The sequence below is a fragment of the Vipera berus genome (assembly GCF_964194415.1).
Source record: "Vipera berus genome assembly, chromosome: 7".
Classification (NCBI taxonomy): Eukaryota; Metazoa; Chordata; class Lepidosauria; order Squamata; family Viperidae; genus Vipera; species Vipera berus.
In genome coordinates, this window is record NC_138209.1 from 25256528 (window position 1) to 25268665 (window position 12138).

General features: G+C 35.0%; 1 protein-coding gene across 2 annotated transcripts in view; it reads left to right on the forward strand.

The window, feature by feature from the left end:
* ALPK1 (alpha kinase 1) overlaps window positions 1–12138 on the forward strand; it is a 76872-nt gene that overhangs the window by 45030 nt on the left and 19704 nt on the right. For both annotated transcript variants that reach the window (XM_081332938.1, XM_081332939.1), the window contains 4 exons: window positions 7046–7244; window positions 8853–8912; window positions 9463–9549; window positions 10325–10401. In XM_081332938.1, the coding sequence (XP_081189064.1) occupies window positions 7046–7244; window positions 8853–8912; window positions 9463–9549; window positions 10325–10401 (423 nt within the window). The remainder of the gene's footprint in view (window positions 1–7045; window positions 7245–8852; window positions 8913–9462; window positions 9550–10324; window positions 10402–12138) is intronic.

Genomic DNA, 12138 nt, shown 5'->3' on the forward strand with positions numbered 1-12138 from the left:
AGCAAGATCAAAACTAGCAAAAAAAATCACTGAGCTTATATAGTGAATGGAAGCATTCAAATACAAGCACTAGGACAACTATGTGCTCTGGACGATACTATTGTAAAAGACAGGAGTTTGGTATCATTAACGGTACAAACTTTTTTTGCCTCAGCAGGTGGCAGCACCTGCCTTAACTTGGCAAAGCTGAACTGAGTCAGACCTGATTTATATTTAGATCAGAGACTACAAGAAATATTAAGTCTGTAAACTAAATTGGGAACGTGGAAGATGCCAATAAGAACTGTACTACTACTGTACTACTGCAAAGAAAATTGTATGAATGTTTGCACATAGATTCCAGGAGTTGAGTATAACTTGTAAGACATTATCTTCAAGGGTTTTGAAAAACATGTAATAGATTGTTGCATGATGGACTTTAAAAGTTATAGTAATTCCATGTGAAAGTCATATAGAAACCAACTATTCTTAACTTACATATTATACATATGTGGAAGGAATAATGTAAATCATTTATACTGATGTAATGTATAAGCATATACCATGCATTTCCAATTGATCAGCATATTTCTCCCTTTTTTCTATCAGTATCATTGTACATGGGCATTATTAGATTGTTACACAACAAATTGCTTTTCTTTCAGTTATGATTACTGGTTTGCTTTCAAAACTCTTAGATTATAGCTAATTTTAACTACAGCTATCTATAGAAAGTGAAAAAATAAGTTTGCAAAGATGGGTTGTTTTTCCTAAACTGTTAAATCCAATCCTAGTTTATTGACCAGATTATCTAAAAGGAAGACTTCAGCCTCTTCATTAGCTTCATCAAGATGAGTTTCTTGATCTGGGTGAATAGGAACATTTGAACTAGGGTACCATTCTTCCAGCTACATCATGCTATCAAAAAGAGAAGGTAGCTTTGCTAAAATTCAGCATTAATCTGTCAAAAGAAGATGATTCCAAAAGCACATAGATTTTTTTAAAGAAATGATGGCAGACCAAGTATTTATTATAGTCTTTGAGACCAACAGAATTGAATTGGACAGAATTTAGTTTCTTGCCCTGTGAGAAATAATTTTATTAGATCTCTACAAATGATTTTGAGAGGAAGAAATGAGTTCCTTTATTAGGCTTCAAGTATGAAATAATTGTTACACTTTTTAATTGTTTCAGATTTGTCTGACTTTTTTTAATAATGTTTAAATATTTTTTAGGGAGAAGAGGTCTTACAGTTTTCTTGTGGACTAAATGTTGTTGTATGATTTGATGGGCAAAGAAGTAATCACATATTTTATTAGCATGTTGTTGAGAGACACCAGAATTTTTTTTATAATATCAACAACTGATATCAAGCTAAATATATCAGAGTAAAGTGCCACCTTACCTTGAAGGAAAAGAAAAAAATAGGCAATATTCTTCCCTGTCTTGACTTTGCCCTATTTTATGTCAACTTGATTTTGAAGAGGGTTACAAGAGGTTTCGGCATTAAAGCAGAGAGTTAAATTATGCAGCTGCCCAGCCTTCCAGAATAGGGAAACTTGGTATAGATTTTTTTTCACAATGCTATTGAAGTGCTTATTTTCCTCCTGAAGAGACACAAACAGATGCAAACTTCTGTAAACACTTTAGAAATGAATTCAGTGAGTTTGGCCTCTCAGCACTGCTCAATAGCTGACAGAAAAATGTCTAATTAGTGCAAGTGGAAATAATAGGGCCACTTGGATTCCTCCTACCCTTCTTCACATCTCCTTTTCCTAGGAACTCAAAGACTCTTTTGTCTGGCAGGTCACCCTCTCCCATGCTTTTGTGTTTTAGTTTCTTAAAGGAAGGCAAAAGCAAAGGAGAAAAATATATTAGGCAATGAAGGCAATGCTTATACATATGGTAGATGCTGGAGCACTGTGAAGAATTTATACCTAGGCAGTATCAATTTACAGGTGCTTCTAGATGGGAAATTCCTCCCATAGTGGACAGTGTATGTTCCAGTAAAAGGGGAATCCTTTTCAATTGCCACCTTTTATTTTATATAAAAAAAATCCTCAAAAAGAATGTTTTTATTGCCTAAATCATCTGAAGAGCACTTCAAAGTAATTGACACCCTGATCTTGTGAGTAAATATATATTCTGCATTCCTGCTAATATCATGCAGGAAAATTTTCCTCACTATAGTGAAAGGGAGTCTGCTTTCAACATTTCTTTAGAAGGAGAAGAGACATGTGGTGAAATTCTCATGACTGTAAGAGTGTTCTTGCACTTGTGTGAAGAGATGGCTGTGCACAATTCTGGGTCCTTTTGTTAAAAGAATAAAAGCAAGGGTGACATTGTCATGTTGTAAGATCCACCAATTTTGTTGCAATATAACAATGCACATGCAAAAGAGGTAGGGTCTGCAGAATGATGCTACTCTCTTTAGACTGACCAACTGGATACCCCCTGATACTGTTCTGTCATTTCTTCTGGTGATCAATTAAATCCTAAGGGAAGACAATACAAGAGAAGCAGAGGGCAGCCAGGAAAGTGTCCAAATATTAACGACAGGATAGACCAACAGAAACTTTATTTCAGTCATTGACCAATAATTGACAACAGGATGTTTATTCCTTTATGAAAGAAGCTTCAGTTTTTCCACATTATTGTCAAGATGCTTTCAAATTTCTGAATTGTGTTTTTGAGCTGAGTCCTTGGGTGAATTAACAACATATTTGCTGCTTCTGTCGTATTTCTTTTGTTTCTTTTTAATTTTTTTATTCAGTTTCTCCTTATTTTGTTTTATTAAATTAAGCAAAAAAAATGCTTAAGCAAAAGTTATAAGTTTCTAGAGCAAATTAAAGGCTTAAACTAAATCTATCCTTGTGCTTTTTTTTCTTTCTTGGACCTTTTGTTGTAAAGTTTATTTAGTTATAACCATGCCTTACCCAGTTTAGCTTCCAAGCCCAAATTTGGATAGGAGAGGCTGCCTGCTGAGATCAATTCCTTTTAACTGTTCCTAATTAATTTTTTGTCTGAAGGCCCACTAACTCAACCAACCGTCATTGAAACCATTGAGGTTCTTCCTACAGATAACATGTTCTGAACTAGGTATGAAAGCTTTATCCAGAACTCCTTCATGACAAGGGATTGCACAATATAGGGAGTCTTTGACTTACAACTGTAATTGAGCACAGAATTATCTGTTAAGAAAACAGTGCCATCATTAAGGGAGCAGGACAAAGCAAACCCATTTTCCCATATGGGTATATTTATGCTGAAAACCAAAACTAAATGCTGGAAACCAGCAAAAAATGCCAAAAAATTCAGTCACATGCCTATAAGATGCTAATAGTCATAAATGCAAGGTGGCTGCCAAGCAACCAAAATCCAATGACATGGTGGGGGTGGGGGGAATGTGGCTGTCAACTTTAAAATCCAGTCAAAAATATCTCTGGGAAGGTCCTTGGGAATTTCACACAGTCACTAAGCAATCAGTCATCAAGCGAGGACTATGTGTAATCTCAGAAGTGCCCTGAATTTGTGTTCCTTTAGGCAGTGAAGATGCCTTCTCTCTTGAAGCCCCAAAACATTGGTCCTCCATGCAGATATATTATGCATGGCAACAAATCTCAATAAATTATTCTAGAATATAAATGAGAGTAAGGATGGAATGGGCCTGGGTTCATCCCAAAATACATTAGGAAGAGGACGTATATCTATCTCTCTATTAAACTTCATTTTGTTTCTATTATTTAACATAACAGATAGATTGATTTATCTGAATATGTATTGCTTTTCCTTTTTAGTTCTGATTAAAATCTGTACAATACATTCTACACAATTTAAGCCCCATTGATTTTAGTGAGAACCAAACTTAACTTTTTTAGCTGTAAACTAACTTAGAACATTAAACTTAAACTATACTGTGGCTTAGCTTAGCCTGTGGTGTGAATTCAGTCTCTGTAGTTTATAAACTATATTTTATATTTTTGCATTATCTGTGAACCCAGCAACAGTGGATTAATCAATAAACTAAACTAAAGACTTCCGGTTTGCCATCGCAGCCGCCGTGAACGCTGGTAGGCGAGCTCCGTCTTCCGTGTTCAGTTTCACTCTTTTGAGGGACCCTGGAAAGGGTCGAAAGTCACACTGTAGGGGTGACGAACAAGGAGGGGACCCCCGTTTGATTGCAGGAGGGTGGCAGCCCCTCCGCTTGATTTGGGGCAGCCCTCCAAACCGGTGGAGGAAATACCAGCCATAATAATATGGCCCGTCCCTAGGCTGCAGACAGCCGAAGTCAAACTTACAACCAAGCACTTCGAAAGCACTGTGGATAAAACTGGGTGAGATCCAATCTTCTCTTTACCCTAAGTACTTTCTTTTCCTGTAAAAGCTGCCTGAAGTGTCTTTCCCTCTGTGAGGAGAGAAGGAAGGGAATTTCTATCCCACCTTCTAAGAATAGCGGCGACTGACCACCCAGAGGAATTAAAGCATTAAAAGAACAACTTTAATCTAATTGGATTTATATGTTCCTGAAACTTGGGGACCAAAAATTTTCCTATTTTTATTGGAGACTTTTGCTTTTATTTACAAAAAAGAAATAAAATTGGAAAAAGGATTATAAAAATTTTGGAGTTAAAAAATCTTAAATGGCATCAGTGACATCCTGTGGCGAAGTTTGGTATTACAACTTGTTATTTCCTAAAAGAGACTTGGGTTGAAGCCCAGACCTTAGATAAGACTCTTCTGACCTTGGCACCACCTGTGAGAAACTCAGCTATAAGAGAACAGCTGGGCAGCATAGCTGGCCTACTTGAACTGTGAATGTAAATATTTACTGACTTTCAGAGTTATATGTGGGGAATTGCCTTCCTATCTCTTTATTTGAGGGACATTGGTTACTATATAAGATGATGAAATACCTTAGACTATAAAATCTTGCTTGACAAACAATTTCTACTATAAAGACTATTTATAAACAAGTGAAAGAGATGGATGAAGACCAGGAAAAGATCCTTTCCATGTTGGAAGCAATACATGAAACCATTCTTTCAGCTTGTGATAAAATAAGACCTAACATAAAAGATCAAGATGCCAGCTTGGATACACGAACCCAAACTTTGACTACAATCAAAGAACTAACAATGCAGAAGATAACAGAAGAAGTGGATCAATCAAATATTAAGACAGAGGACTCAATTGACCAACAAATACAGTTAATGAATATCCAGAAAAGGGAGTGACAACACTGAAAATGGAAAAGACTTTCTATATAAATCAGAAGAAATTTGAGAAAGAAAAAGAACAGATTGAATGGAAGATAAACATATCAGGGCAATCATGGGGAATTGGAATAATAGGGAGACAACAATATAAATGGGCTAGTCCTTCCAAAAAATGGCAATTAAATGGTCTCCTTTATTTCAAATAACACATATAATAATAGAGGGAGATCTATTTGATGATCTAAAAGCACTGATATGGAAGCCTAGTTGGCAAAGGAAGAAAGCCAGAATTAGGCTGAAGAAAATTGGGGTTTTGATTTATTAGAGGAGATTCCATATTATTAATTAGAGGGTTAAAGGGAGAAGCTGAGATAAGGGGAATTCTGGTCATTAGACTTAAAATATTTGGAAATTAGTTAAAAATAAGGATTTTATCTGTTTAATATTTAAAAATTAGACCTAAAAATAATTATTATGAATATGTTTGATTTATTGAATAACCCAGGTAATATATATAATGGTTTTGAATTATTAAAGGGCATATTATATTATTAAGTAGATGATTTAATATCGTGGGAAATAGATTACTTTTAGGAAATAGAACAAGATTATATTTAAATAGATAAAATATGTATTTTGGATATTATATTCTGTTATGAACTGAGATAAGGGAAATCTTTGTTACCTAAAGCCTGAAAATTATAAATATCAAAGGTTAAATTGGAATATTGAGGGGAAACTAAAAATTGGGGAAAATTAATAACAGGATATGGATTGTTTATGAAGATTGAATGTAAAAAATAAGATACATATAAGCTAAAATGTATTGATAAATGTAATAATGATGTTTTTACTGAGTTGATATAATAAGAACTGTATTAGCTTAAATACGAGACAGTAAATGTTAAGGGAAAAATAGAGGAAATATTTGAGGTTGTAACTTAAGATTTGTACTAAAGATTTTGTTATCGAACTATTGATTAACCCAGCCACCATGTTGCTTTTGAAATACTTAAATGTAAAATTGGAAAATTAATAAAATATTATAAAAAAACAAACTAAACCAATGATGGCTTAGTACAATGTATGTTTGTTTACATGATTAAGTTTCTCAGAATAATCTAACTTTGGTTAACAAGCTGAGTGAATCAGAAAAATTACAGAAATAAATGTCACTGCACACAAAGGTAAAATATCCGGCTGCTATATTGAAAGGGTATACCATACTTTGTAAAGTCTTATTTAAATTTGTTTCTAACTTTTCTACTCGTTTTCTGCATTGGATGCAATATTTCCCAACTTTGCCTCGCGGGTTTCTGCAGTTCAAGGGAAGTGTAAACATCTTTCAGACAAATAAGTGAACAAATATTACAGCTTGGTACCTTCTCTATCTCCTGGTGAATGATGTATTTTATGGATCGTCCCCTGCAAAGAGTTCCCTAGGCCAGGGGTGTCAAACTCAATTTCATTGAGGGCCGCATCAGCATTGCGGTTGCTCTCAGGGGGCCGGGTGGGTATGGCCAGGGTGGGCGTGGCCTACTGGGGGGGGGGGGCTAGAGTGCGTATGGCTTACTGGGTGGGCATGGCCAGCTCTACATCGTTCGCATCAAGGATGCCTATGGGGGCCTGGGCAGGAGTGGGACAGATCTGAGGGTCTCTGGCAGAAGGAGGGTCTCTGGGCCAGGGACAAGGCAGTGGGGGCCATTCCCTCACTGTTTCCAGGATGGCTTCGCGGGCCGAATGAAACCACTTCGTGGGCCGGATCTGGCCCCCGAGCCTTGTGTTTGACATGTCTGCCCTAGGCCTAGGGCAGCTTCTTTCTATTCACATGTTTTTGGTCCTCTTTTCAGGTTTGCTTAAAAATCTCCATTGCCAATAGAGACTATCTGACAGCAACAGCTATTGCGTTCCTGGTTGATCGATTTCTATACTGGGTCGATGGTTCCAGCCAGCTTCTTCAAATTGTTAAAAGGCTGCATCAGCTTGAGCCTACGGTACCGATTGCTCCTCAGCTGGTTATCCGTCAGGCTCGCATCTCTGTGAATTCAGGTAAAGAAATGTTGTCTGCGAGCCCCTTGACCCTTTCTCCATTTTCTTAGCCTAGTTCCAATTAGAAGATGCTTGACTTTCAAGAAGATACTTTGTCCCATTCTAAAGATGCCATTTCTTTATGCTACACACTTTGCCAACACAAAGTTTCTAATGGAGACAGAAAAACAGGAGAAAATTATGAAAGAATGTGGAAAACACTAATTAGAGCTTTTGTCACCTGAAGGCTGCTCCCTGCTGTTTTGAATACTGAGGGATAAATTGCTGTCTTTTGGAACAAGAGTGCCTTAAAATAGATTACATACTTCTAATATTTTCTGGGTACAGTTCAAGCTGCATATAGGGTTAAAAAAAATCTGCCGATACTTAAGGTTAAAAATACTATTGTACAATTAACCTGAGGATTTTCTTTCAGCAAAGAACATAAATGGTATTGTGATGTTTTTCAGATATCAAATATATTACTGATTTATTTATTTTATTTATTTGATTTTTATCCTGCCTTCATTACTTCATAAGTAACCCAAGGCAGAAAACATACATAATACTCCTTTTTCACCATTTTTTTCTCTATAACAAGAACCCTGTGAGGTGGGATGAGAGAGAGTAACTGAACCTGAATCACTCAACCATATTTCATGCCTAAGGCAAGACTAGAACTCAGTCTCCTGCTTTCTTAGACCAGCCCCTTAACCACTACGTCAAACTGGCTCTTTATTTTTGGAAGAAGGATTACCGGTATTGTAAGAAGAAAATAAAATCTATTTTTGTTCAGCAGCTTGGTAAACTGTAATGAAATTATAATCTTTTTAAAATAACTTCATTCCAACACAATACAAGCAGAAATATTAAGTTTTCTAGCATTCTCATGGCAAGTCTGAAAAATAGATATGTCAACAAAATAGAGAGATGGGTCTCTGTTCATTCTTTTAATTCAGTGTCAGTCAAAGTAGCATATCAAAAGCATGAAAGCTCAAAGAGAACTAAGTATTTGTTTGGATGAATCTGAGCCTATGTATACGACTAAGCATTTCAAGGTTGTATATTGTCTCATTGTTTAATACACTGTGTTCAACAGGGCTCACTCCCAAATAAATAAAACAGCTTCAGCTAACAGGCTGAGACTGAGACCATTTACAACAGGGGTCCTCAACCTTTAAGACTTGTGGACTTCAACTTTCAGCAAAGCTGGCTGAGGAATTCTGGAAGTTGAAGTTCACAACTCTTACAGTTGCCAAGGTTGGAGACCCCTGATCTACAATATATCGCCAGTCTTGAACCAAGGCTGCTGCTTGGTCTCAGCCTAATTTAAGGTGGGTCTTGATCATTACACTATGATTACAAGACACTACAGCCCAAGTTAACAAATAGATCCCCATATGCCATTTTTCACTAAAGGGAAGCTACATTTATTTAAAAGAAAACCTATCATTATGTCAAGCATGGTGAGAAATTATTACCACAAAGTTGATGCGTGTGTGCAGTTGTATGTGAAGTAGTGCAGCTGTCTGTATTCACCCTGGTGATCATTTCAACTCAAGGAGCCTTATTCATGAAGTGGCATTGCCGTGTTATGTTGATTATAACAAAAATATTTAATATTTCTAGGTAAATTATTGAAGGCTGAATATATTCTTAGCAGTCTTATTATTGACAATGGTGCAACAGGTAAATAAATTATGGTCTTTATATTTCTTTCCATTTTAATTGATAAATTCCAGTTGTTAATAATTATGGCCTACACTGGGATATGCAAATAATTTTGGTTGTATTTTCTTTAAGTTATAAAGAAATTTGTTGGGAGAAAACTTCATTTTAGTCTTCAATTTTTCATGTTTCATCTTGCATATTAAGTCTATTGGGAACCAATTTTAATGTATCTTTATTTTTTTAATAGCTGTATTTTGGCTCACTGAAGAACTGTAATATGTGTGTGTGTGTGTGTGTGTGTGTTAATGAATCTTTGTAGAAATATATAATATAAGCAGATACTATTGTAATTATAATCCAATGATAAGTATAGGTAATTAAATAAAATATAAAATAATCATGTATTTACATATTTGAATCTCTCCCAGAGCTAAAGTTACAAAACAACTAGCTGTAAAACAAGAACTATTAATTTCAAACAATTGTTAAACTTTGGTCTTACTATTATTATTTCTCATCTTTAAAGCTCTGGATGATATTTTACTGACCTTTTCCTTTTGCTTTTTAGGAGTATGGAAGTACTATAAAGAAAGTGATCGTATTCTTGTTCAAGCTGTCTGTATACAGATTAGAGGACAGATTCTACAGAAACTGGGTAGGTTTGTTAAATAAATCCAAAAATCTTACTTTCTTTGATGTTGTGAGCTATAACTTTGAAACAGATTGCATAATAACTGTTCATATGGACGAACTTGGTGGAAAACCCAATCTATAAAAATAAATATTTAAGGAGATAAGAAGTTGCACATAATAACACTAATAACAAAAGAGCAATGATCTCTTGAGAGCCAGTTAGTGTAGTGATTAAAGACATTGGATTAGTAGCTGGGAGACTGGATTTCTTAACTTGCCTTAGGCACCAAAGTCAACTGGATGACTTTGGGCCAGTCATTCCCAATCAAGTGTAGGAAGTAGGCAGTTGAAAACCATCTATAGTTGCCAATAAAACTTCATGAATTCCATGTCATTGCCAGGCCTCAGGACCGATTTGAAGGCACTAATATGAATATTCATTCACAAACAAAAGGATCTTCTAGTATGAGTAAAAATGTTCATGCTGAAAAATATTTCTTAACAAAAATATAAAGATTTGATATAATTTCTAATACACAGTCTGTTTTGCATTATGTTGAAATGTAATTACTGTCTTTTAATATAGAGAAAAAATAGATGTAGATATTCATATAAAATACATTTTCTTGACTATGGTAAGAAATAAATTATAAATACTCATTAAGAGTATTAGTTCCTATCATGAAATGCTCAATCCCTGTCATTATTTGTAAACTCCAATATTCATCACTAGTAAAACTCTTTTTGAAAAATAAAACAAACTTAAAAAATGAACTTTTATGTGTGTTGTATTTCAGGGATGTGGTATGAAGCTGCAGAGCTGATTTGGGCCTCAATTTTGGGTTATTTCACACTTCCCCAGCCAGATAAGAAGGTAATAAATGTATTTTTTAAAAACCTTGAATATTTTCTACCCAGTAATGGCCTATGTTGGAGCATTTTGTGTGCTTATTAGAAGCTCATATTAAAAATGGACATGTTATACACTGATTGTATACATTCAAATGATTATAAAGAAACAGACTGCTTCATAAAAATATTTTGAAGAGGCAAGATTCCATGTTCTCTGAAGCCCTTGTTGCTTGAGCCATTGTCATCTAAGGAACAGTTTTGTTCTCTCTTTTCTGGTTTAAAAAGTAAAATAGCTGTTGAAGTTTTGAGACTCTGGTTTATATAGATGCATGCATCTAAGAAAGAAATAGAGTTCCTAGAAGAATGTGGACACTTTGTTCTTTCTCTCATGGATTCATGCATCCAGGCAGGCATATTTGTCACCACAACATCACAACAAAAGTATGACTCTGCCGTTTATACCTTAAAGTAATTTGGTTTAAGATGAAAGGGGGTGATTAATTGAAGGCAAATTTAATTTTAAACAGGATCAATGTGGAAAATTAATTAGAGATAAATTAACTGAAGAGAAGAATGGTAGGTGGTATGGATGGGGAATTAATTGTGAAATTTAAATATATTTCCTTATTTCTATATTTGCATCTGTGATGTGAATTAGTTTATTAGTATTCTTCATCTGTCTACTGATCTGGAAAAAATATTGATATGTTTGATAAAAACATATACCAATCATTAATTGGGAGTTTGATGTACCTGTGTAACTGGTCAAGACCTGATATAGCTTTTACTGTAAATCACCTGGCAAGATATTGCGAAAATCCAACAGTAAAATGCTGGCAAGATGCTAAAAGAGTTTTACGGTATTTAAAGCACACCATACATTATTATTTGTATTTAGAGCCAACAAGGGAAATGGAACTGAAAGCGTTTGCAGATGCCAGCTTTGCATCTGATACTGTTACCAGAAAATCCACTTCAGGTTTGGTTATATTATTGGGAAACGCTTTGATAGGATGGAAATCAAACGAGACAGAAACATGTTAGCTTGTCTACAACTGAATCTGAATTCTCCTGTCTATCGTTATTGTGCACTGAGCTACTGGTTTGGAAACAGTTAATGTCTGATATGGGGTTGGAATGTAAGAAACCAATAACTGTGTTTGAAGACAATCAAGCAGCTATTAAGTTGGCAACAAGCGCTGCAGTAAAGACTAGATCTAAACACACAGATGTACGTTATCTCAATGTCAGACAATGCATTAAAGATAATTTAATAAAATTGGAATATTGTGCTACAGAAGATAATATTGCTGACCAGTTTACTAAGGCACAGGGTGCTGTGAAACATAAAACTGTATGTAATGAATATAATTTAAGATTGTAAAAGTGTAAAAGTGTATGTCACCCAAAAGGGGAGATTGTTAGGAATTAAAGTCCTAACCTGGTTTGGGTGAAATACATATAATATGGTTGTGTACCTTTAAGAAGAGAAATGGCCTAAGGGTGTGACTAATTCTATTCAGCATAAATGAATTTCAGATGTTAGACTTATGCTCTCTCTCTCTCTAGTGTTTTTTCTCTGACTGAGTTGTTACTGTGTGTATTGATATTTGACTTTTAACTGGTAAGGATTTTTGACTTTGACTTTGTTTACTCCTGAACTGTTATTCAACGGCGATTCTTCGTTACTGACCTTGGATTGAAAACTGGACTATATGTAATTGTGTTTTTTTTGTTTTGTGTTATATTGTCTGAGTAA